Source organism: Peromyscus leucopus, chromosome 19 (assembly GCF_004664715.2).
Source record: "Peromyscus leucopus breed LL Stock chromosome 19, UCI_PerLeu_2.1, whole genome shotgun sequence".
Classification (NCBI taxonomy): Eukaryota; Metazoa; Chordata; class Mammalia; order Rodentia; family Cricetidae; genus Peromyscus; species Peromyscus leucopus.
This window is the reverse complement of record NC_051079.1, coordinates 47871840-47898547: the sequence shown is the minus strand read 5'-3', so window position 1 is coordinate 47898547 and position 26708 is coordinate 47871840. Positions and strand designations below refer to the sequence as shown.

General features: G+C 43.1%; 1 protein-coding gene across 2 annotated transcripts in view; it reads right to left on the bottom strand.

Annotated features, from left to right (window-relative positions):
* Positions 1-10751: 10751 nt before the first annotated feature.
* The window catches only part of Dctn4 (dynactin subunit 4), a 31645-nt gene continuing 15688 nt past the window's right edge, over positions 10752-26708 (bottom strand). For both annotated transcript variants that reach the window (XM_028890084.2, XM_028890085.2), the window contains 5 exons: positions 22698-22771; positions 16095-16149; positions 15036-15143; positions 12425-12522; positions 10752-11554 (listed from right to left, as the gene is read on the bottom strand). In XM_028890084.2, the coding sequence (XP_028745917.1) occupies positions 11365-11554; positions 12425-12522; positions 15036-15143; positions 16095-16149; positions 22698-22771 (525 nt within the window). In that variant the 3' untranslated portion in view covers positions 10752-11364. The remainder of the gene's footprint in view (positions 11555-12424; positions 12523-15035; positions 15144-16094; positions 16150-22697; positions 22772-26708) is intronic.

Below are 26708 nucleotides of genomic sequence, written 5' to 3'. Positions count from 1 at the left end.
GTTATATTTAGCACACAAAAGTACAGAGAGTCTAGTAAGTGTACTGTAGACGACAAGGAGTCACTTGGCATTCTTTATGCTAGAAGCGGATTCCTTATCAGGAAATCACATGTACGTAGCTAGATAATCCTGTATCTTATGTTGCCACCTAACCATTATGGCTAGAATGCTGATTCCTCTTTTATTAAAAAAAAAAAAAAAAAAAAAAAAAAAGGAAATTGAGATTAAGATGAATTAACCTTTTACTTATTTTTTAAGGTCCTGGAGCTAAAAACCGATGAATCCACAGATCTCAAGGCATTAGGTTTTCTAACTTCCGACATGAAACAGGTCCTATAAGTCAGCGCTTCCGGGTTTTTAAACTCTCAACCATTCTAGGAATATTTTGAGAGTGGGTCACAATATGGAGTCTTGAACTTCCTATGTAGACTAGGCTGGCCTGGAACTACAGATCCACTTTCCTCTGCCTCCTGAGTGCTGAGGTTAAAGGCATACACTATCATGTCCCTTTCTATATTTCTTTTTAATCCCCGGGCTGGGTCTCACTCAGTTGCTCTCCGGCCTTAAACTACCTCTGTAGCCCAGGAAGGCCCTGTCTAAATTTGTAATATTCTTTCCTCAGTCTCCATGTAGCTGGATTATAGGTCTGTGCCACCAGGCCTGATCATTTTAATATTTGACCTAGTCAATCACCAAACTGCTCAAAGATTTTTTTTGTACAGTTATGACTTTTTTTTTTTACATACATTCACCATACACTTTCATCATCCCAAAGTTCTGGTGTGCTTTTAGGCAGTCAACTGAGCCCCACATTCAGGCTACAGTAATAATGACTGATTTTTGTTCTGTCCCTATACAGATCCTCCTGGATTTAAGATGGATTATATCCTATTGAGCCCCATGGTGTGGAGTTTAAACGACCTAGTCAACTGAACTGGGTCTGGATTGTGTTGTTTTGATGGTTCCCATCAGTGTATCATGGCTTTCCTATCCTCTGTCATTGTTCTTTAGGTTTCTCAAATGCCCATGCTTCATCCTTCGCTTATGTCTGCACAGTAGAGATGTCCTTTCATACCCTTGCCAAACTTCCAGAAACTGAAGCATGTTCCTGTTTGCTAGATTGGTAGTACAGAGATAAAGGAGTTCTGTCCCTTCTTACAATTCAGTTTGTGTTTAGTAGGCTTTTTGACTGGGTCTTAGAAATCCTTTCTCAGCTTCCTCCCCCTCCTCTTCTCCTTTCTTCTTCCCTTCTTCCTTACTTTATATTTATTTCACCTCAGCGAACAGTTTGTGAATATTTACTACTCTTAATTCCTAGAAGTTTAAAAAATAATTAAAACTTTTTAATAACCATTAATCAAGATAGACATTTCTCCACTGTGGAAAAATACCAAAGATCTCAGAGTAGCCAGTCTGAATCTAGCGGAGATGGTAATTATCCAGGACATGGTTCTTTTACCTGGTCCTGACATCCTCTGTGTTTAGCTTCCATGTTGGTACTATTTGGCTTTAGGCTTCATATCTCACTTTGGCTTATTTATATTGAACCTACATTGTCTCCTAAAGCAGGAGGAAGTCTCTGCCCTTCCTACAGTGGTGGACAGAGGTTGTTGGTATAGAGTTGTCTCAGAACTGAATCTTGTCTTTCCCAGGGATACTGTCTGTCTGTCTGTCTGTCTATCTATCTATCTATCTATCTATCTATCTATCTATCTATCTATCTATCCTTCAGCAGCAATGTGCCTTTATCTGGGGAGACAGATTTTTTTTTCTTCCTTTCCAGCGGCTTAGGCTTTCTGTTTTTGTTTTTTGTGGGTTTTTTTTGTGTGTTTTTTTTTTTATAAGAGCTTGGGGAGGGAGGCAAAGTTTATGTCTCTCCTATGGCACACCTGCTATATTCCCCTAAATCAAACAACACTCTGCCAAACTTGCCACCTCTGGAGGTTTTAGAGCTTGTGAGTGCACACAAGTTAGTTCTCTTCAAGTCTTAGGATTACAGTTACATGGTATCATATTGGCTCCTATTTGGCCATTAGCAATTCCTGTGTATTTTGGTTGATTTCCTCACTCCTATCCATATGTGCTATATGCAGTGGTTTGAATAAGAATGACTTCCATAGGTTCATATGTTTCAATACTTGGACCTTGGTTTGGGAATGATTAGGAGGCATGACCTTGGAGGAGGTGCGTTGTGAGGAGGGGGCAGGCTTTGAAGCTTCAGAAGCGTCCTATCTCTAGTGAACTCTCTGCCCCCTGTTTGCATTTTGAGATAGGAGCCCCCAGCTGTTCCTGCTCCCATGCCTTTGCTCCACCATCATGGACTCTGACCCTCTGGAGCTGTAGGCCCAAATAAACATGTTCTTTTATAAGTCGTCTTGGTTGCAGTATCTTGTCACAGTGATAGAAAAGGAACTCATACACTGCGTGTCCTCTGTCTCAGAGAACTATGTCCCTTCTCAGAATCTAGATTGTTGGACTGCCCTGCCACTTCAGCTCTCATACAAGAACATTTATGATTTTTGAACATTCACTTAAAATTTTTAAATTATGTGTCTCTGTGTGGATATGTGCACATGAGTGTAGGTGCCCACAGAGGCCAGAGGCATCAGGTCCACTTGTAGCTGGGATTGATAGGGGGTTGTGAGCAACTTAGTGGGTTCTGGGAATCTAACTTAGGTCCTTTGTAAGAGCAGTCCACACTCTTAGCTGCTGAACAACCTCTCCAGACCCTCCACTGTGTTTTTGAGTAGAGGTGACACTCTTTACACATACCTATACCATAGGCAGAAGCTTCTGCAGTCAAATCATTTTAATTAAATATGTAGCCTTAAAAACAACAGGCCAGCATAGAAAATCTCTTAATAAAAAAAAAACTTTATTGAAAAAAAAAAGAAAGAAAACAAACAAACAAACCAGGCCAGGCATAGTGGCACATGTCCTTAATCCCAGAACTTGGGAGGCAGAGGCAGGTGGATCTCTTTTAAGGCCAGCCTGGTCTATATAGTGAGTTCTAGGACCGCCAGAGCTACATAGTAAGAACATGCCTTGAAAACAAAAAAAAATAAACATACACACAAACAAGAACAATGATAGAAAGAAGGCAAGAGTTAAGGAAGGGAGAGTATGGAGTGTTGACTTTTAGGTCTGAAATGGATATTGGACTTAACTTTTTTTTTTTTAATGTGTGTTTGTGCACCATGTGTGTGCAGTGCCCATGGAGGCCAGAAGAGGGTGTCAGTTCCCTCGATACTGGAGTTACACATGGTTGTTGTAACAACTGAAGATGTGGCTGCTCCAAGGTATGGTTAAGAGGTTTTAATTGTAGATATGAGGGAGAGAACAGCCAGAGGCATCTGGAAGAGTCCAGAGCAGACAGAGAAAGTAGCTGACTGAAAATGGCCATTAGACTGGACCTGGCCAAGAGAGGAGAGAGGGAGAGAGCAAGAAAGAAAGACAGAAGAGAGGACCAAGAGAGGACAAGAAGATCAAGAGAGCGCATAGCTGAAATAGCACATTTTTAAGGAGAACTGAGAAGCTGGAGGAAGTGAGTAGCTGAGGGGAGGGAGGCCCTTGAGCTGGAGAAGTTTAGGGTAAGAGGTGAGAAAAGCCAGGATGCCAGCGTGGACTGAAGGAGCCTGGAGGCCAGCGTGCACTTTGGTGTGCTAACAGGCACCTCAGATAGCCATTTGTCCCTTCTGCTAGTGATAAGGAAATGGCTCCTTTGGTAGAGGGGAACCAGCTTCACAAGTTCCTGAGGAATGCTGGCTTTTGTCTGTTGCAGACTATTTGTTTAAGTATGTACAGATGTGTTGCTGTATTACCTTGCCTGCCTAAAGCACCTGATTGGTCTAATAAAAAAGCCAATAGAGAGGGAGGAGGTATAGGCAGGACTTCTGGGCAGGAAGAGTAAGTAGGAGGAGGAATTTAGGCTCAGAGAACGAAAGAAAAAGAGACACCAGGGCCAGACAGCCAGACACAGAGGAAGCAGGAAAGTAGGACATACAGAATGAAAGACAGGTAAAAAGCCCTGAGGCAAAATGTAGATGAATAGAAACAGGTTAAATTAAGTTAAAAGAGCTAATGGGACAAGCCTAAGCTAAAGCCAAGCATTCATAATTAATAATAAGTCTCTGTGTCTTTAATTGGGAGCTGGTTGGTGGTCCAAAGAAAATCCTGACTACATTTGTCTAACAGCCAGAATTTGGACCCGACAGTTGTGAACTGCCACGTGGGTTCTGGGAATCAAACACAGGTCTTCTGGACACAGCCATGACTCCTAACTCCCGACTCATCTCTTCAGTCCTGGCTGGTGCATTCTTGAAATCACAGCATTTATGGTTACAGAAATGATCATATATGAAGCAAGGCTGAAATGCAATTGCCCGAGGGTTGAAGTTTGCTCTAGGTTGCTCCTTGAATGGAGTGTAGAAGAAACAGATAACCAGTGTGTATTGGAGGGGTGCAGTAAACAAGGCACTGAAACGGCCGCTCCATTATTTGTGGGAAGGTTTATATTGTAAATAAGAGAGAGCGAGAACATCCATAGGCGTCTTGAAACGTTCAGAGCTGAGAGAAGAAGAAACAGCTGGAGATGGCCAGGGCCAGGGCAGCAGAGGAGACAGCAGAAATGGTGGGAGAGTCCTGTAGGTTATAAGGGGTAATGTCGCAGTGGGGAGGACTGGAGGAGGTCTAAGGGGCCAGGAGGCTAGTGAGGCCTTGAGATGCAGAACAGGTATGTGTGAGCAGGGACCGAGGGATATGCACCACAGGTGTATGCCAATGGGGAGCCATGTATTCCTTCTGCCAGAGGCAAGGGAGATGGTTCCTTTTGTGGAAGGGAATCCATTTCACAGTTCTTGAGGAATGCTGGTTTTTATCTAATAGACAGAAATCCTTGAGCTAAGCCAAGTGTATCATTTCTGGATGTGTGCCCTGAGACCTAACACAACGGACCTAGAATGGATTCTCAGGGAGTTTGCAACCCATTAGAAGAGCTATATGCATATAAAAAACCCCACAGTGCAAGAAAGAAAGATGTACCTGCCTTGGAGGGGTCAGTATTGTGGATTAAAATTGCAATTCATTTATTTATTTTGGTTTTTTAAGACAAAGTTTCTGTCCTGGAACTCTCTCTGTAGACCAGGCTGGCCTGGAACCCACAGAGATCCACCTGCTTCTGCCTCCCAAGTGCTGGGACTAAAGGTGTGTGCCACTACCGCCTGGCTAAAATTACATTTAGATGGGAGAAGTAACCCTGACATGCAGAAAGAGAGAGAAGAATATTCTAAATTGAGAAGACACCATAAGAAAGCACAAAACATTTGGTAAAAACACCTGGTAGAATACAAAATGACAAAATGGGCTAGAGAGATGGCTCAGTGATTAAGAGCACCCATATGACAACTCACCACTGTCTGAAACTCTTGTTCCAGGGTATCTGACACCCTCTTCTGGCCTCCATGGGCACCGCACACATGTACAGACATACATGCAGGCAGAACACCCATTTACATTAATTCAGCCAAGATAGGGATGTCTACTATTTGGCAAACTTTGTTGTAGGCTTTGCAAATACAAGTATAAAAATAATCCCTACCTTAATGGATCTGGGATAGTGAGGCAGGAAAGGAACCAGTGGGCAGTCTGTTGATGACTCTTGCTGGGGATGGGGGTCCGGGGGAGATGCAGCAAAGAAGGGACATAGGGGATGTGTTTCGGAGAAGGCAGTGGACATAACATGGGCAGTCAGGGAACATTTGAGGAAAGAGCCAACTGTGGTGAGGGTATGAGCCCTAGGCTACGTAGGACCTCATATGCGTATGCTGATAGAGAGGGTGCAGGTGAGGGGGCTGATGAGCTGACGTCCTAGAATGGGCAAGAGGTGGGGGCTGCTGGCCTGAGATGGGAACAAACAGTTCACCTACAGCAACAGGAGGAAAAGAACAACCGTGGGCGCAGGTAAAGGGGCACTGGATGGGGAGCCACTTTAGAAGCTGCAATGTTTCCTACCATTTATTATGTCAGGCAGTCAGGCCCTTTAATCATGCTGGCCACTGGTAGCCCAGGAATCTGGGACAGAGCCAATAGCAACCTGCAGAACACAGGAGTTCCTTGTATTTATAGACTTTAGAGGGCAGGGCTCTCTCAGCTTAGCAGATCAATGACAGTACTAGATAGGATTTAAGGATATATGTAATTCAGGGAGTTAATCCTATTTATTGTCCAACCCCACCACTGGGCTGCTTCATGCCAGGAGCTTAGCAGCTTAAGGAAGGTAGTAGATGGGATATAAAGTGTGGCTGATCCCTCTCTGGGGTGTGTGTGGGGGGTGCCCTTCCCTGTGGCCTAACATTCCACGGAGCAGGGCTTGGTGAATTACTCTATCAAGTTAATTCACATAAAGAAATGAAGGGGCAGAAGACAGTTCAGCGGTTAAGAATTGCAGAGGGCAGTTCAAACACACACACACACACACACACACACACACACACACACACACACACACACACACGGCCGGGCATAGTGGCACCTTTAATCCCAGCACTTGGAAGGCAGATGATGCTGATTTCTGAATTTGAGGCCAGCCTGGTCAGCATAGTGAGCTCCAGGACAGCCAGGCTTTACAAAGTGAGTCTGTCTCAAATCAAACAATTGTGCTGGTTAGTTTTATGTCAACTTGACACAAGCTCGAATCATCAGAGGAGGGAATCTCAAAAGAGAAAATGCCTCCATAAGATTAAGCTGTAGGCAAGTCTGTAGGGCATATTCTTAACTAGTGACTCACGTGAGAGGACCCAACCCATTGTGGGTGGGAACACGGCATGGTTGGTGGTTCTGGGTTCTGTAAGAAAGCAGGCTGAGCAAGCAAGCCATGGGCTAGTCAGTAAGTAGCACTCCTCCATGACCTCTACATCAGCTCCTGCTTCCAGGATCCTGCTCTGTTTGAGTTCCTATCCTAGCTTTGTTCAGTGACGAACAGCGATTTGGAAGCATAAGTCAAATAAACCCAACACCAAGATACCACTTGGATCTCATTTAACTTTCCCTATATGTAGTGATACATTGTGTACCCTAATAAACTTATTTGGGGATCAAAGGACAGCACCAGCCACTAGATTAGACATAGAGGTCAGGCAGTGGTGGCACACACCTTTAATCCTATCACTCCGGAGGCAGAGATCCATCTGGATCTCAGTGAAGTTCAAGGCCACACTGGAAACAGAGCCAGGCAGTGGTGGCACACACCTTTAATCCCAGGAAGTGATGTCTGGGCAGAGAAAGTACATAAGGCGTGAGGAAACGGGAACTAAAGCAGTTCAGCTGAGACCCTTCAGTCAGAGGATCCGTGGAGTTGGTGACGTAAAAGGTGGTGGCAGTGGATTGCTCTGCTTCTCTCATCAGCTTTCACCCTGACATCTGGCTCTGGGTCTTTTGTTGTTAAGACTTTTTAAGATTTGAATAACACCTATGTTCAAAAGATGTCACCTGGATCTCCTTTAACCATACTTCGCTTCCAGGTCCTTGGTTTTCCAAGTTGCTGTTGAGGCAGATGCCCAGGAGTCACAATCCAGGCAACGGGGGTCCCTGGAGGGGCCAGCAGGACACTAGTAAGGCAAAGACCCAGTCAGGAGTGGGTGGGAGGATGCTGAGTGGCTATAAAGAGCTCTCCATGAAGGAGTCCATGTTAGCTCACCTCTCAAGCATCAGTTTGTTCACATCCTGTGTTTTAAATGATGGAGAGCCTTTCCGGCTTCAGTAGAGAAATACACTAAAACAGACTTGAGTAATCAGGTTCTTTAATGCTGGCTACTCACAACGGGGAAAGCTAGGATAGGAGATCCCCCATTTTGTATATTTTAAAGTGCTGTGGGATGGTCTGTATGTCAAAAGCTCTGATTGGTCAATAAATAAAATACTGATTGGCCAGTGGCCAGGCAGGAAGTATAGGCAGGACTAACAAAGAGAATTGAGAGAACAGGAAGGTGGGAGGAGACACTGCCAGCTGCCGCCAGGACAAGCAGCATGTGAAGATACTGGTAAGCCACAAGCCACATGGCAAGGTATAGATTTATGGTAATGGATTAATTTAAGCTATAAGGACAGTTAGCAAGAAGCCTGCCACAGCCATAGAGTTTGTAAGCAATATAAGTCTCTGTGTTTGTTTACTTGGTTGGGTCTGAGCGGCTGTGGGACTGGCGGGTGACAGAGATTTGTCCTGACTCTGGGCAAGGCAGGAAAACTCTAGTTACATTTTAAAGGATACCTTTGCAAATAATGAACCAGGAGATAAAAGCTGGTACATAGCTAACACACAACCAATGCATCTGAAAACACGTGCATAAGCTCAAGCAACATCTACCTGTATGTCCCAGGGAATTAATTTTTTTCTTTTTTTTTTGAGATAGGGTCTTATACAGAGTCCTAGAATTCACTATATAGGCTAGGCTGGCCTTGAACTCACAAGAGATCCGCCTGTCTCTGCCTCTCTAGTGCCACCAGCATTAAAGGCATGCACTACCACGAAGCAGGACTTAGTGAACTACTCTATCAAGTTAACTCACATAATGAAATGAAGGGAGGGGCAGGAGAGACCGTTCAGCAGTCAAGAACATTTGCAGCAGACAGTTCAGTTCCCAGCAGTCGGCTCAGAACCACCTGTAACTCCAGCGCCAAAGGATCTGCTTCCCTCTTTTGGCCTATGTTCCCCCAAATAAAAACAATTAAAAGAGCGAGAGCGAGAGCGAGATGGAAGGGTGCCTACCACAGAGTCGTATCTATGAACTGATCTTTAGGCCCCGAGTTGTATAGCTTCTAACCAGTATTTGTGAAATCAAACAGGAGACACAAGTTTTGTCACTTTATTTCACTACATTAAGCAATAAGGCAAAACAGTAACTTGTTATTCATAAGTCAAGGAGTGCCTCTCATCCCCAAAAGGAGCCAAGAAGGATGCTTATTACAAAGATGCAGTGGCATTTAGTGCAGTATGCTTATAGCATATATTTGGAACAAAAGAAAATTTTGGTGTGTAAATCAATTCACAAACCCAAAGTAACAGCTTTAAGTTTCCAAATTGTAGTTTCAAGTGCTAAGGACTCCTGACTCTTGTGTCCTGGTGCACAGACTAGTAATAAAAACCCTGCACTGACCTAGTATCAGAAGGGCGATAGACACAATTTCTAATTCACCAGCTAGCTACAGCTGCACCTGATCTAATACCAGAAGGGTGATCGATCGGCGCAACTCCTAATTCACCAGATGCAGGTGTTGAACCTTTTCTAAGAACACAAGACCAGTTTACACTAAACTCACCTTGAAACAGCCAACAGCGGTTATTTGTAAGTTAACGTCTTAAACAGACATTTTATGTTCAAAAGTGTTTTCGTGTTTATCACCCAGGAGTAGACCCATACGTCAACGTTTCTGGGGAGTAAGTATCAGTTTCACTGCCTAAAGGTATGCAGACAATGGTCTCCACAATGTGTTGACTTAGGAAGCCACCTGCACTTTGATTCCCCCCGACCCAAGCAGACACTGAGGAATGGTTTCACAGAAGGCTCGAACTTGAGGCTTTGTGAAGTTATAAAAAAACCACTTTCTGTAGTTTGAAACTTGTAATTACCCAACTCCATGCTCCAGCTTCTATGAGGTTAAACTTTAGTTACTGTTCCCATAACACCAGAGACCAGTATTTTCTTCTTATACTGAGGTAAATATATTACTCTGTGAGAATATTGTTTCATAAAATTGGCTTGATCTTAAAGAAGTCAGTGTCTTTCAATAGCTTCCTAGTTTCCTCTTTTAAGGGGAACTAACCAAGACTATTTTCTATCTGTAGTCCAGATTCTCTATCCCTTAAACCAAACCAAACCAAAGCTCCTAAAGACAAAAGTGAAGACCAAAGCGGGGTTTGTAGACAGGAACTCTTCCAAGGACTGCTGGCCATGCGCTAGGAACTTTCAGGGAAGTGGTGCAGCTGGTGTGCTTTCAACTCGTTTAGAAAACATCCCAGAAATCAAGGTTTGCAACTCAGCGTTAGAGCTGGAGAGGAACGGCATGTCTGGTTAGGCCAGCACTCTGGCTCCTTGCTCAACTGCTGTGGCTTACCAGCGAAACGGTCTCACTTGATCCAGCACAACAAGTCTTACACCCACCAAGGGAAAGGCTCTTTTTACACCCAGTTTTGGATTTAAGAGACTGATCGTTAATTTCTCCTTCAGCTCAGTGGAAACACGTCAGTTTATATCATGCTAAAAAGGCAAAGTTTAAAATGTTCTCTGAATCCCCGAGTTGAGTATGTCCATTTATACTGTCTTGGCTCTCATTCTAAACCCCCCAACATTAGAACATTCCTTGAATTACACAACAGAGCAGAGAGCTGGGTGTGGTGACAAGTGTTTTTACTCCTAGCAGGTGAGTTCAAGGTTAGCTTGGTATACATATGGAGTTCCAGGCCAGAGTTACATGGAGAAAACCTATGTGAAAAAATAAATGGAAAAGAAAAAAAAAAAAAAACAAAAAAAACCCAAAAAACCAAACAAAAACAAAAACAAAATCCACCCACCCCCCAAAACAAATCCAGAGTAGCGAAGGGCAGAGAGTGAGATCTATAAAGGCTGTCTCCCTGTGGCAGCATTAGCCCCTGAATATTAGGGTAATATTAAAACAAACGGAACCTCATGGTATGTAATTGCTTGCAACTCAAATCCTTAAAGTCCCGTGTACTACTGAGGAAAATGGAGGACAACGGGTAGGTATACTGTAGTCCTTTACAGGAGACAAATGGAGTGCCTTAAGAAAGTCATGTCCTGTCATCACAAAGTTAGAGACACTGTGACAATCCTAATTCTCTGTCATATGGAAATCAACGGCAAAGTGAGAGCCACAGCAAGTGAAGGGTTATAATTACTAGGTTATCCTTAATGGAATGCCGAAAGCAGTTGGAACAGAGACCAATGCTGGGCCCGAACAGCAGGTCTTCTCTGGATTACCATTCTAAGGTTTTTCGGTCAAACCGTGACAGGTACAAGGCCCATTTCTCAGGGAGTAAATCGAATGCCTCTCCGAGGAACACCCAATTTACTGGGATGGAGTTAGGCTGGTACTCAACGTGCAGGGCTTAGTGCGGGAAACACAGACTTCCTGGTGTCCACAGAGAGAGCAGGTGGAACAGCAGTGACCCTGTGCTCCCAATCCTGGCCTGGCCTCCACTCCTAGGAACAGGATTTAGTAGTGATGGGTACATCTTTATAAACACGTCTAATGAAGCGGCAGCTTCCACACGGTTACAGAGTTGTGGTGGCACAGCTGTGGGGACATCTGCCCACCAGGTGACTTTGTTTTAAGGAAGAAGAGGGCCAAAGCTCAGTTCCACATGCTGAGTGAGCCAGATGACCTCTGTGCCCTGGTCACTTTCTTCCATCGGGCGGATGGGGCAGCCAGGTTTTTAAAATCATGTTTCATCTTGAAGCACACGGTCACTTCACCTTCCTCACGCCGTGGGGTGACTTTGATGAAGATGCCCACTTTGTTGGCTTTTCGGAAAGCTACGATGCTAAGAAAAGAAAAGCACAGTATTAGGCAGATGAGAAGTCAACCGAATCACCAAGTCTCCTAGTCATTTCCTGGTTCCATGGGAATCTCTGCTACATTCACCATCCACTGACCATCAAAGAAGAGTGTCTTCAGAAGAAGCTGAGCTATTTATATTTTCCTTTAAAAAAGTTTATTTAACATGTATAGGTGTTTTGCCTGCTTGTAAGTCTCTGCATCATATACATGCCTGGTGCCTGCTAGAGGCTGGAAAAGGGCGTTCGATCCCCTAGAACTGGAGTACAGATGGTTGTGAGCTACCATTTAGGTGCTGGGAATTGAATCTGGATCCTCTGGAAGAACAGAGAAAATTCTTAACTGCTTAGCCATCATTCCAGCACTTACAGTAATTATTTCATAAATATAAAGGAAAAAATTAGTTTTTAAAATTCAGGTAAAGAAACAGACACATAAGTGTGCAATTTTAAGGTCTGACTTGAAATATATCACACAAGCTCATGTCTTGAAGGTTCAGTTCCTAGCATGTGATGCTATTTTGGAGACCATGGAACTGGTAGGTAGTGGGCCCTAGCTGAGGAAAGCAGCCCATATAAAGCACCCATTTCCAGTCCAGCTGTTTTGAGCTTTCTCTGTACCATGTGACTAGCTTGTGGCCTCACCTCATGCACCCACTGTCAAAGGCATAGGTGAAGCCTCTCCTACCTTCATGCCTCTCCTGCTATGATAGACTAAAATCCCTCTGAAATTGGAGCTAAATAAGCTTTTCTTCCTAAGCCGTTCCTGTTACACATCTGGTCACAGCAACACAAAAGAACGAATCCAGGCTCCTGGATCGGCTGACTGTTCTGAGGATCACAGAAAGATCACTTACTCAGGGTCATCCTGGAAGTCCTGGGGCTCTGCCAGCTCATCATATTCTGCTGCTGCATCCTTGCCGGCTAAAACAAGCTCTTTGGGAGGCACCACCACCTGAGAGCAAGAGAGACAGACTGCAGCAGCACCACCTAGACAGGTGAGCATCATGTTTCTGGACACATTTATACTCCTTACACAGTCTTAAAACACTGCTGAGGAACTCGAGCATGAGAATGAAGAATGGAAACAAGTGAGTATTTGTAGGCTGCAGGATGGCTAATGCTTACCTGATAACCTACTGGCATGGCTGTGAATGAGTTTCTAGATTGGGTCGAGTAGGGAGAAGACCCACCCTAAACTGTGGTGGCACCATTCATGGACTAGATACAAAGGAGAAAGTAAGCTGAGTGCCGTCATCTGCTACTTCACAACAGACGCTAAGAAGTGCCATGACCAACTGACTTGAGGCCAGGCATCACAACTGCCCTGACTGCCAGGCAAAATAAGCTTCCTAAGATTGTTTTGTCAAGACCAGTTATTCAGTTGCAGCAACAGGAAGTAGCTGACTAGTACAGCTTACCGAGGGAATTCAACCAGGCCAGGGCACATGGCCGTACTGCATCTTTTCCTCTTTTCCTGTGTTACTTCTGAAGGGGAGAGGAGTGCATATCCCCTTTGCTATATTATTTTTAAGATAACTCCTGGCATATTTGAGACAATTTACCCCCCTCAAACACGAGGACTTTCTGACACTGAACACTGGGGGTGGGGGAGTGTATTTATATTTATGTTTGTGGAGCACAGGCTAGATTGTTATGTTGTAACTGGTCTATACCTTGTTATCTCAGAGACCAGCAGAAACCATCAGCCACTAAGTATAGCTACAGTGCTCTGTGTGTGTGTGTGTGTGTGTGTAGGTGGCGGTGGTGGTGGCAGCGGCACATTAAAGCTTTGATCAGTGAATGCTGTGTCCACATTCCAGACTGTAATGTTTTTAGCCCAACCACACCTACTTCTTATTGTTATTTTTAAAAACAAATGTAAGGACATGTGTCATCTTTTTCTAGAGGTGATGCTAGTGAATGAAATCATTAAAAGGCAGAAGAAAAACCCACTAGGAAATTCTCTAGTGATAGTCTTTGGATAACAGCTGGAGATACAGGCATTTCTTCTATAAATACTCACTGTGAGTATCTCACTGAATTATAGGTCAGTACTATATAAAGTTCTCTTAGAATGTCCATCAACTAGATTGGTGGGATGGCTTTTAGGGGGTCAAAGTGCTGGCCCCCAAGCCCAGCAACCCGAGTTAGTTCCTCTAGACCTACACGGTAGAGCAGAGAACTGACTCTAACCTTGAAGCATGTGCCAAGTGCACACAGTGTGCACGTACACAAATACATACACATACGTAAAATTTAAAAAATTCCATCTGTGGTGATACTATGTTCCCCAAAATATTGTGCGCCCTAATAATCTTATCTGGGGTCAGAGAACAGAACAGCCACTAGATATAGAGGCCAGAAAATGGTGGCACTCACACACCTTTAATCCTAGCATTCCAGAGGCAGAGATCCTCTGGATCTCTGTGAGTTCAAAGCCACACTGGAAACAGCCAGGCATGGTGACTCACGCCTTAAATCCTAGGAAGTGATGGCAGAAAGCAGAACGGTATATAAGGCGTGAGGACCAGGAACTTAGGCTAGTTAAGCTTTGAGGCTTTTGAGCAGCACAGTTCAGCTGAGAGCCAGTGAGATGAGGACTCAGAGTTTTCCAGTCTGAGGAAGCAGGATCAGCTGAGGAATTGGCGAGGTGAGGTTGGCTGTGGCTTGTTCTGCTTCTCTGATCTTTCAGAGTTCACCCCAGTACCAGGCCTCAGGTTTGTTTTTATTAATAAGACCCTTGAAGATTCGTGCTACATCCATCAACCTCTAAGTAGCAAACTATAAAAAACCCTACATTTCATTCAGTCAAAATTATCTTAATATTAATTAGTCACTGCTATTAATTAGTCACTGCTATTTGTACTCTACATAAATAAACAGTGGATGTAGGAGAGACACCAGCTTCAGAAGGAGGTGACACCTCACGAGTCCTCAGGAATGAGTGTTGAACCGAATGGGAAGGTGTGTGCCCTGGGGAGCTGGGGCAGAAGGAGGAGCTCGGGTCCAAGTGAGCAGCACAGGCAGCTCCCCAGCAGGCACTGACGGCCACCAGTGCAGCCATCCTACAGCAGCCCCGGAAAGGCTAAATTCGGAACAGGAAGCAGCCATCGTCAAGAAGCTGTGCCGAGGAAGTGGCCTTCCTCCTCAAGTCAGAGGGCTGAGCAGCTAATGCAGGATGACCGGCCTGGTGGCACACAGGTGGGCTGAGATGAAGTCCAAGTACTGAGAGTACTAAGTACTGAGAGTACTAAGTACTGAGAGTACTAAAGACAGCAAGGTCAGGCAGTGAGTTCCTGTCTGAGACCAAGTGAGAACACTGAGACCTGACAGGCAGTGGCTGCGTGTTTGAGAGCTACATAAAATAAGGCTGTAGAATCAGGACCCTGGCTCACACGCAGAGATGAGAGCCGGTGTGGACTGAAGGCCATGTCAGGGTCTGTCCAAGGGGACAAACGCCCTTACCTTAGCAGTGCTGTTGATGTTATCAGGGTCCCCCTCTTCACACTCCAACAGAGTCACATGGGTGAGGTTCTCTACTGGATTTGTAAGAGTCAGGAGGACCTGGCTCTCCTGGAGAATAAGGAAAGTATCTTTCAGACATGTGCCACACTCCCTCTGAGGTCCACCTTCTTAGGTGTTACACAAAATGACTCTCAAAATCACCCCCTTCCTCCGGAGCAACAACTCCTGTCCCTCTACACCAGAGCATCCTAGGAACGTTTACTGATCTTTATGTTTCTGTGTCAGCAACATACCCTCAGGGTGGCAGGGCTATCTCACTAAAGAAGCTGGGCAGATTCTAGTGACTAGGCCTAGAAACTCTGAGAAACATTTATTATCTAAATGATTATTTTAAAGTTTGCAGTTCTTGTCCACTCTAGTTGGTGCTTGGGGGATGAAAAGGAAAAATCAAAAAACCCCAAGTCCCCAAATAAACGTAGCCATAGGCTAGCCAGAAGTATTGCCAAGGGCAGGGGGAAAATGACACATTAAAACTACGAAATCTTTTTAAGATTTCCCAAACCTGATCCCATGGCCATTTGCTGCTCTTGAGATTGGTACATAAAGGATGCTGTAAACCTTTTTATGAGCAGCCTGACGGCAAAGAGCCAGAGGCTGCCGCCCAAGAGTCATCATTCATCAGTCACAGAGGAGGAGCCCGTGGAAGAAAGGGGCCACGGTGGAGAAGAACCTAGGCAACTCCTGGCACTATGCACACATATCTGAGTCAACGGAGAAGCTCCTGCTGGCGACAGGAGGAAGCTGCCTATGGTACCCAATATCACCATCTTCCTTTCCCCCTTTTCTACCTTTACAGAATGTACAACCTGCTTCTTACACACCCAACATGCTGTTGGAAAGAACCCCAGTTTAAAGAGACCAAGTCTCCATGTCTTTATCATTTGTCCTTTCCTTGAGCCTTCCCTACAGCGTCCCATTCCACACACACAGCCACCCATATACAGACATGCAGAGGCCACAGACTAATCAAGTCTGTGTGTCGACGAGTCCGGTACTAACCTTCATGTAGCGAAGGTTGGGGATTGACATGATTCTCACTTCTGGAATATAGTTGCTACCGATAAATAAAAACATGTATTAATGTTCGCTGAAGTCTCTTGAAATGATTATTTACCTTACCCCCCCCCACACACAAACTAGTGCTACAAACAATGTTAACTAGAATACATTGAGAGAATACGAAGACCTGTAGCACCACAGTAAGAGAAGAGACATGAACCCAAACTAGCAATGAGTTCTGTCTGAAATTTTAGGCTTTCAGCCTGTATGTATAGAGAGCTGGGTTAGGGCTTATTGTGATGGTATTGTGTTCTCCAAAATATTGTGTAACTTAATAAATTTATCTGGGGCCAGAGAACAGACAGCCACTAGATACAAAGGCTAGAAAATGGTGGCACTCACACCTTTAATCCTAGCATTCCAGAGACAGAAATCCCCCTGGATCTCTGTGAGTTCAAGGCCACATTGGAAACAGCCAAGCATGGTGAGACGCCTTTAATCCCAGAAAGCCAGCCTTTAATCCCAGGGAGTGGTGGTAGAAAGTAGAAACATATATAAGGTGTGAGGACCAGAAACTAGAGGCTTTTGGCTGGTTAAGCATTTGGCCTGGTTAAGCATGCAGGCTTTTGAGCAGTAATTCAGCTGAGACCCATTCCGGATGAGGACTCAGAGGCCTCCAGTCTGAGGAGACAAGACCAGCTGAGGATCTGGCGAGGTGAGATAGCTGTGGCTTGTTCTGTCTCTCTGATCTACCAGCATGGACCCCAATAACTTGCTTCGGGTTTGATTTTATTAATAAGAACTCTTAAAATTCCTGCTACATCTGGCGCCCAACGTTCGTGTTACAAATTCATGAAAAAGCTGTTTGCCTGTAGCCTTGTGAGCCCCAGCTCAGGCCCGAGCTACACTCAGCCAGTTGTGGTGGCGCACACTGGTAGGATTTACTGAAGAAGGCAGAGGCAGGAGGATCCCGAGTTTGAGGCCGGCCTAGGAGGCTTGGGAGAAGCTTTAGCCCGGACTGAACCACAAACAGTGGTGGGACCATGGAAGCAGTGGCTACTGCTCCACGTTGCCAGCTCCTTCTCATCGTGTTGGTGACTGCGATGATGCTGCTACCAGGGACGAAGGGTTTACTGCTGCTGGTTCAGAGAATTGCCAGGACCATCGTGTTACAAGAAAGCATCGGCAAAGGTCAGTTTGGAAAATTTTGGCAAGACAAATTTTGTGGGAGAAATTGTTGTGAAGATTTTCTATTCTAGGGAAGAATGTTCATGGTTCCGAGAGACAGACATTTATCAGACTATGATTGCTCCAAACCACAGAGGAGGCACAAAAAAAAAAAAAAAAAAAAAAAAAAAAAAAAAAAAAAGTCTGCAGGAAACCATGACCATGCTTAACAGTGACTTTGAAATCTTAAAAAAGATGACAGGATCCTACAACGATGATTCCACATGGACTATGATAAAGCCATTAAGCGATTAACACCATGGAAGAATCGACTTTGGACTACAAACTGGTCAGGACAATTTCGAGAGGACTAGTTGAGATGATACAGCCTGACAGACTACTCGAACAAGGACTTGAAACAAGCCCTGAATTTTCCTTTTATGCAGAGAATGGACAAATGATACAGGACTTGACGATTAACCCAAAAATTTTCTTTTCAAGATTCCCTAAAGATATCTTCACCCCTAGAAAGCAAAAGAAAAAGAGAATATAGATATGAGATAGACCATTGAATCTACTCTGAGAAAGAAGATAAATAATAGGATAAATAGGTAGATCATTGAATCTACACTGAAGAAAAAGGGGAAGATATAAAAATGACAAAAGGTAAACTACTGAATGTACTATGAAAAGAAAAAAGAGAGAATATGGATATGATAAGATAAAAAGGGAGATTATGGAATTTACTTTTAAAAAGGAACTACTTGTTTTAAATAAGTAATGAAAATTTTTTGGTCTGAGTTTATCAGACGTTACTGGACTGGACATTGTTAATATATATAATGGAGTTTTTATCTGAATCTGTCAAATGTTAATGGACTAGACATCATTAATGTAATTTTTGGCTGTATATATTGTATATACTTATTGGATAGTTTTTTCTTGTATTAGTTATAAGCTTTTTTTAATTTTAGACAAAAAGAGAGGAGATGTGATGGTATTGTGTTCTCCAAAATATTGTGTAACTTAATAAATTTATCTGGGGTCAGAGAACAGACAGCCACTAGATACAAAGGCTAGAAAATGGTGGCACTCACACCTTTAATCCTAGCATTCCAGAGACAGAAATCCCCTGGATCTCTGTGAGTTCAAGGCCACATTGGAAACAGCCAAGCATGGTGAGACGCCTTTAATCCAGAAAGCCAGCCTTTAATCCCAGGGAGTGGTGGTAGAAAGTAGAAACATATATAAGGTGTGAGGACCAGAAACTAGAGGCTTTTGGCTGGTTAAGCATTTGGCCTGGTTAAGCATGCAGGCTTTTGAGCAGTAATTCAGCTGAGACCCATTCCGGATGAGGACTCAGAGGCCTCCAGTCTGAGGAGACAAGACCAGCTGAGGATCTGGCGAGGTGAGATAGCTGTGGCTTGTTCTGTCTCTCTGATCTACCAGCATGGACCCCAATAACTCGGCTCGGGTTTGATTTTATTAATAAGAACTTTTAAGATTCCTGCTACAGCTTATAGTTGTAGCACAGCATATGTTTTCCGTATCAATTTATTTGAGGGAATCTCACTTATTTGACTTACAAGGTAGCTGGTTACAGATCCAATCACTAACTAACATTCTACATGGCTATAAACACTAATTCATTCCTACCATACACACAGTGCTTCCTGTATGCCACGTAATATTCTAAGTATTGTACCTGTGTTCACTCCAACTCTGTGTGACAGGGATGACTATATTACCTCATTACAAAAAAGGAGATGCTGGGCATGGGCAGGTGTGGTGCCAGGGTTCAAATCCAGAAACTCCACAATATCCATAGCTCTTGACTGATAGGTAACTTTGACTTCAAAATCACAAGCTGCATGAATGCTTGTCTGCGCTCAAAACTGCCCCGGTTCAAATGCCCGTTCAGTATTTACAGGCCATGATGCTGCCTTGTGATAAAGGTGGTTTGAATGAGAATGGCCCCGCCCCCACAGGCTCATGTTTGAATGCGTGGTCTGAAGATGGTGAAATTGTTAGGAAGGATCAGGAAGTATGGCTTTGTTGGAGGAGGTTTGTAACTGGGGGAAGGCATTTAGGCTTCACAAGTCCACACCATTCCCAGTTAGCTTTCTGACTCTTACCTGTGGATACGGATGTAAGCACACAAGCTGGGTATGGTGACATAAGCCTTTAACCCAGCACTCAGGAGGCAGAGGGAGATGGATTTCTATGAGTTTGAGTCCCAGCCTCATCTACTTAGTGAGTTCCAGGACAGCCAGAGCTACAGGATAAGACCCTGCCTCAAACCCCATCCACCCCAGAATGATAAGATCTCAGCTACTGCTCCAGCACCATGCCATTCATGCTCTTGCTACCTCTTGGTTGCTGTTCAAGATGAGATCTCAGCTGTTCCTCTGTTGTGCCTTTGTTCTGCTATCATGGACTCTAACCCTCTGAGACTGTAAACCCAACTAAATACTTTCTTTTATAAATTGCCTTGGCCATGGTATCTGTCATAGCAACAGAAAAATAACTAATATAGTATTTACCTACTGAGGCTGTTGGAGCCCACCGAGGTTTCCTAGTGGCTTTACCCAGCAGGACTGCATAAGAGGATGATTGAACCACGGGCCTGAGTGCCAGGTGTTTGGTCTACACTTGGCTGTCTCTAACAGGGGGAGGTCTTTTCCCCGACCCCTTGGCATTGTTAGAAAAAGCTCTTTTGAATAAAGTTCTGGCCGGTGGATAAGGATCCAGGCCCTCCCGAGGCTATCCTGTGTTTCTGTTTCTCTCCCCTCTATATTTCTATCTAAGTCCCTTATCCCTCTCTCCTTAAGAGTCCCTGGGGTAAATAAATGTGGGAGCTGCCCTGCCCCACCCCAGAGGCTATTATGGAGAATAAGTTAACAGCACGCCTGCAACACTAAAGTGGAAAAAAAAATCTCAGAATCAAGGCTGCACAGTATTTTAACTTTAAACTAGGTATTTCCTAATTGGAATTCAATGGCCCCTATTCCACATTGCCAGAGATTTGGATTCACCAGGTTTGAGGTGCAGCCAGGGCATCTGTATTAACACTGCCACGTGACTCTACCACGATGTCAGAAAAATCGACAGAGTAGACTTAAGAAAATGACACTGAGCAGATAGAGTTTCTTTAGTGAGCACAATTTCTGTATCCTGTACTACACAGTCAATCTAGACCCTCACAGCCAGGCGAGTGCTCCGCCCAGTACTGAGCTGTACCACCAGCTAGCTGCCTGTAATGAACATGCGCATGTATTTTTAAACTTGAGGATACCTTTAGTGTTAGAGTTTAAGAGAAAACACCCCAGGTCAGGCAAGCTGTAAATCTCAGCAGTTGCCTGGAGGAGGAGAATGGAGAGGAGAAGGACAAAATAATTGTACTGTTTAAGCTGGGATGGAGGTCAAAGGGCAGACAAGCAGTCACACGGCTTTACAGAGAGTGAGGAAGCCCAAAATATAGAAAAAGTATCTTTAGATCTCACCAGCCCCTGAAAGAGACAGAAAGAAGGGAAAGGTATAGCCTCATGGCTGCTCTGCTTGAAGGGACTGCACTAGGGTCAGGAATCTGGGGGAGGAAAGCACATTCCATTAAAGGACTAGTTACTCCACCCATCTCTTTAGCATACTTTAAGGTAAGCCTGCCTTAAGGTGGTCCCCTGGCCAGGTGACTGACTTGGCCCAACTGAGATTCTGTTCTCTTGACCAGAGTTGGTTTTTCCTTAAAGGGCCTTTACTGCTCCTCTAACATCCCCTACCGAGGCCGGGCGGTGGTGGCGCACGCCTTTAATCCCAGCACTTGGGAGGCAGAGGCAGAGGCAGGCGGATCTCTGTGAGTTCGAGGCCAGCCTGGGCTACCAAGTGAGCTCCAGGAAAGGCGAAAGAATTAGGAGTTAAGATCACTCTGTACATAGTGAGTTCAAGGACAGTCTGGGTTGAGAGAGACCCTGTCTCACCAAACAAAGTAAACCATCAAGGTAATTTGTCTTGCTATTTCCGGCTTGCTTTCCGCAAAGACTCTTGCAAACCACAATCCTATCAACAATTCGTGTAGGTACCTGCCTAATGACATACTCATCGATGCTGGCTGTTAACTCTTCCTATGGAGCCTCAGCATCTCTTCACACACCTGCTGGCCATCTGGAATTTCTCTTAGATGCTTGTTCAATCCTTTGTCCCACGGCCCATTCTCGTCGCTTTTCAATTGTTATGTTTCCAGTCGGTGGGAATTCTACACAGAGCACTATGCATTGGCATAAACACCAAGCACTGTTCTACCTGTTCTACAACCTCTCTCAGGACACTGGTAATTTTATCCTTTACAACTCATCATTCCTTCTGCCAAGGTCAAGGGTGTTCATCTTCTTTAGGGAATTCTCGTCTTGCTACAAAGGGATCTTTTCTAACACCAAAGTTAGACTTATCCTTAATTTTCAAAATATTTTTCTTAGTTGATAGGTGATATTTTTGGGAGGTGAGGTCAAAAGAATAGAATCAGCTGCCATTTCCCAAGGGCTGAGACTATAGGTGTGCACCAACAAACCAGTTTTTAAATTAAAAACTTATATAGCTCTGGCTAGCCTGACACTAGTTATGTAGACCAGGCTGTCCTTAAACTCAGAGATCCTCCTGCCTCTGCTTCCTGAGTGTTGAGATTAAAGGCATGCTCCATCAAATCCAGCTAAAATAAAAACAAACCCCAAAAAACCCCACAACACTGTTATTGTGCATGTGTGTGTGTGTATCAGAGTGCTGGCTCCCTCAACATGCCTGCCTAATAATTTTTTTTTTAAATACACCACCACTGACACCCCGCAGCAAGTTAACTCTAACTTAATCACTTTTAGTCCATTCAGTAAAATGTTATCAGAACCAGGAAGTAAACTGAACATTGTTTCAATTTGCTATACTTTATATTAAAAAAAAAAAAAAAAAAGTCTTGGCCAGGCAATGGTGACGCACGCCTTTAATCCCAGCACTCGGGTGGCAGAGGCAGGCGGTTCTCTGTGAGTTTGAGGCCAGCCTGGTCCACAGAGCAAGATCCAGGACAGGCACCAAAACTACACAGAGAAACCCTGCCTTGAAAAACAAAACAAACAAACAAAGTCTTAACTTAGATATTTTATAATTCCATATTGCCAGAGATCACGTCACAACACTGTCACTGACGCAAACACATTCCTGCTTCTGTCTTCCCAGAAGCCGGGATTCCAGGATGTGCCAGTCTCAGGCCACATGGCCTTGAGTCTACATTTATAGATGTACTTGAGACTTCATGCTATTCAACTAAATTCAAAACCAGAATAGAAACAGAAAGACTGTCCTGATGTAATTTCTTTCCCTTTTTAAATGTTTTAAAAAGATAATCCACATTGAAAAAGATTCCTAAAACCTCAATCAACAACCCAAAATACTTACACAGCAACCAACTGGATTTTGAATTTGATAGATGTTGGATTAAATTCTGGCTTGCTTAAGTTATGTTCACATTTCTAAAAAGAAAAGTACATGTAAGAGAAAAAGAATATACTCTGAAGATCCACAGAACCATTAAATGCAGAAAGTAGTTATTAGAATTTTATGTTTTGTCCTGCCCAAAGATTAGAACAGAATTTATGGTATTGATAACCAAAATTTATAGGCGACATTTGGGTCACCACAAATATCATATTGTGTAGTGCTTAGAAACTATCCAAATAGCTAGCACACCCCAAGCACTCACTGTGTGAACAATGTACACTCCGACTTAAGACGAGCACTACACTGACTTCATCAGATGAAGAAGGTACACAGCTGTTAATGTTCTCTCTGAACAGATGAGGAAAATGGGACCAAGAAGGGAAAATAATCTATATAACTCTGGAGATCTGTATGAATGCAAGGATATAAGCCCAATGACCTACACAACCTGGTTAAAAGTGTTTAAGTAGTACAAAGCTTTTCCTATTATACAGAGCATATTGCCAGTGTGTCCCTTGTTTCTCTTTGCAGGGCCAATCTGCACAGGGCAGGCTAGACACATTAACGTATAGGCTTATCTCACCTTCCTTTTTTCACAGTAATACAAAAGTATATCTATACACTCTCTTCCCCTTTCCATTCTACATTAATCTTGGAATTCCATCTCAGCACACACAGAAACCTCACCTTTAATGTGCCACTGTAGTGATTTCTATAACTTTAACCAGGCAACTGGTTATTTAGAATATTCCTACCACTTTGTGACTGTAGATAAAGCAGCAATGAGTATTGGACATGAGTCACTTTCCAATGCATAAATGTGTCAGAAAGACAATTTCCTAAGAGTAGACCAATGAAGGCCATTTACTACTTTGATAGATACTCCCAAACTGTTAATTTCTGCTATCTGATGACTATCAAATGGCATCTTGCAATGTTTTTTTTTTTTTAAAGTAAAGATTTATTTATTATGTATATAGTATTCTGCCTGCAGGCCAGAAAAGGGCACCCGATCTCATTACAGATGGTTGTGAGTCACTATGTGGTTGCTGGGAATTGAACTTAGGACCTCTGGAAGAGCAACCAGTGCTCTTAATCTCTGAGCCATCTCTCTAGCCCCATTGACCCAGTTTTAATACACATTGCTGTGGTCATCCTGTATGTTCAAGTGTCTCTCATGCTCACTAACTACAGGAATTTTCTCTGCCACATTCTCTATTTTTATATTGCTTTTGGACTGAGGATCTAGCAATGTGCCACTCCCTGCTTTTATATCCAGAATGGTAGAATCGTAGGCATGTGTCCTGTGCCCTGCTTTACACTGTACCTCCCTTTGCTGTGTTCTGGAGTCAGGTATACAGTCTAGATATAGACCCTTCATTATCCATACACTTTATGAACAACTCTTCTCAGGCTGTATACATCTTTTTATTTGTTTACAGATTTTCTGTAGGATAGGAATAGAAGTTTCACTGTTGCTGTGGTAAAAGATCCAATTGTACTTTATGCTTGTTGTTTGCCTTGTTTGTGAAATAATCCCTTACTCAGAAATCATATATGAATAACTCTATTTTTTTTCTATTTGCCTTTTAGATTTCCAATTTTCCTAGCCAAAAAATTGTTTTTTTTTGAGATGAAGTCTCATGTACCTGAGTTGGCCCTGAATTTGCTATGTAGCTGAGGATGACCCTGAACTTAGGATCCTTCTATTTCTACTTCCTGAATACTGGAATTATAGGCATGAAGCCCACATCCAGTTTTATGTGGTACTGGGGATTGAACCCATGCACATTAGGCAAGTGCACCATCAACTGAACCACATGCCTACCCAACCCCCAGCAAAGTTTAATAGTTTATTCTTTCCCCAATGATTTGCAATGCCATAATTTGTAAACATCAACTTTTTTAAAAACATTTTTTTTTTTTTTGGAGACAAGGTTTCCCAGTGCAGCCCTGGCTGTCTTGGAACTCACTCTGTAGACCAGGCTGGCCTAGATTCAGAGATCCACCTGCCTCTGCCTCCAGAGTGCTGGGATTAAAGGGGTGTAACACTACACATGGTTAACATCAACTATTTTTACATGCATAGATGTTCTGCTTTATGGTTTTTTTTTTGTAACAGTCAATTATATACAAATACATATATATAAAATAGATTTGTTTATATATATGTACTGTTTTCTTTCTTTTCACATAAAAGTGCATACCTACCATTTACTGCCTCCCCCCCCAGCATTTACTGCCTTTTATATTTAAAAATATATACCATGCTAGCATATTACTTTGAATAATCAATATTACATAATATGTAAAGTTGAAAGGAAAAATAACTACTATTTATTTTGGATAGTTATTACTGTATTAATGGTATATTCTATATCCAACATCTATGTAAATCTGTATTAACGTACATACTAATATTAACTTCTATTAATGTCTGTTAAGGGATAAACTTTTGGTTTTCTCTTGTATTTGGCATTGTTTCTTAATTCCTTAATATAGTTAGTATTTGCTTTTACTTCTATTTTGCTCAACTAATTTTGCTGCTGTTTTTATAACTCCTGGAAATAGATGCTGAGATACTAATGTTTTAACTTCCCTTATGTGTAAATGCTCCTATATCTGTAACTCTGAATAGCTACACAGACATCTATGTATCTAAGGATGGCTATATAAGAATTATCAATTTATAACTTAATTACATTATGATCAAATGATACACTTAAACAATTTAATTTTCCAAAGTATTAAAATTTGTTTTTATTTAATTTTTAATTATGTGTATGTGAGTGTCTGGATAAGTGCAAGTACCCTATGGAGGCCAGAAAAAGATGCTGAATCCTCTGTGGCTGGACTTACAGGTGGTTTTGAGTTGCCTAATAGGGGTTCTGGGAACTGAACTCCTCTGCAAGAGCCGTAAGCGCTCTTAACTGCTGAGCCATCTTTCTAACCCCAGTCAATGTTTTAGAGTGCTCTGTGTATATTGTACAGACGTTAGGAATAATGCACACATCTCTTTGTCAGGTTTGCTAGTTAAAGGTGCCAATTCTTTCTTTACTGACTTTTATGTTTGTTCTGTTTCTAAGACAAATATATGTCAACTTATCCCCCATGATGTCTATTTATGTAATTTTCTCAAACACTGCTTTGTGTACTTTGCGTCTGTATTTGGTATTTATAGATTCCGACTGTTCTATCATCTGTGAGCTGAGCCTTTTTGAAAGTGACATACAACGCTGGGCACAGTGGGCACACCCTATATCCCAGCACTAGGGAAGCAGGCACAGGGGGATCCCTGTGAGTTTGAGGCCAGCCTGATCTACATGGTGAGTTCCAGGACAGTCAGGACTACATATAGACCCTGTCTCAAAAACAAAAACAAAGGAAATGAAAAAAAAGTGAAATACTTAAAAAAAAAAAAATTAATGTTTGTTCAGCCACATGCCTTTAATCCTAGCACTTGGGAGGCAGAGGCAGGCAGATCTCTGTGAGTTTAAGGCTAGCCTGGTCTACACAAGTTCCAGGGCAGCCAGAGATAAATAGTGAGACCCTGTCTTGAAAATGAAAAATAGAAAAAAAAATAGTGTCTGTACAGCCTCCACTGCTCCTTCCTCTTTCTTGCTGAGACTCAAACCAGGACCTTGTGTGTGCTAGGTAAGTAGTCTTACATTAATACTGAGCTCTACTCTGAGCCCTTGGCATTTTGAGACAGGGTATTGCTACACAGCTCAGGCTGGCTTTGAACTGAAGATCCTCCTGTCTCAGATGCCCAAGAGCTGGTTACAGGCATGAACCACCATGTCCGGCTCTATCTGCACTTTAACTCTGAATTCTGGTATTTGTGTTGTGTCTAATCAGCATATAAATGAGCTGTTTATTCAATTTATTTACTTTATTCAATTTAGTAAAAGGTAAGTCTTTTACTTATTTAATGAATTAATCAGTTGAGTGTGGGCACTCCTCTCCTTC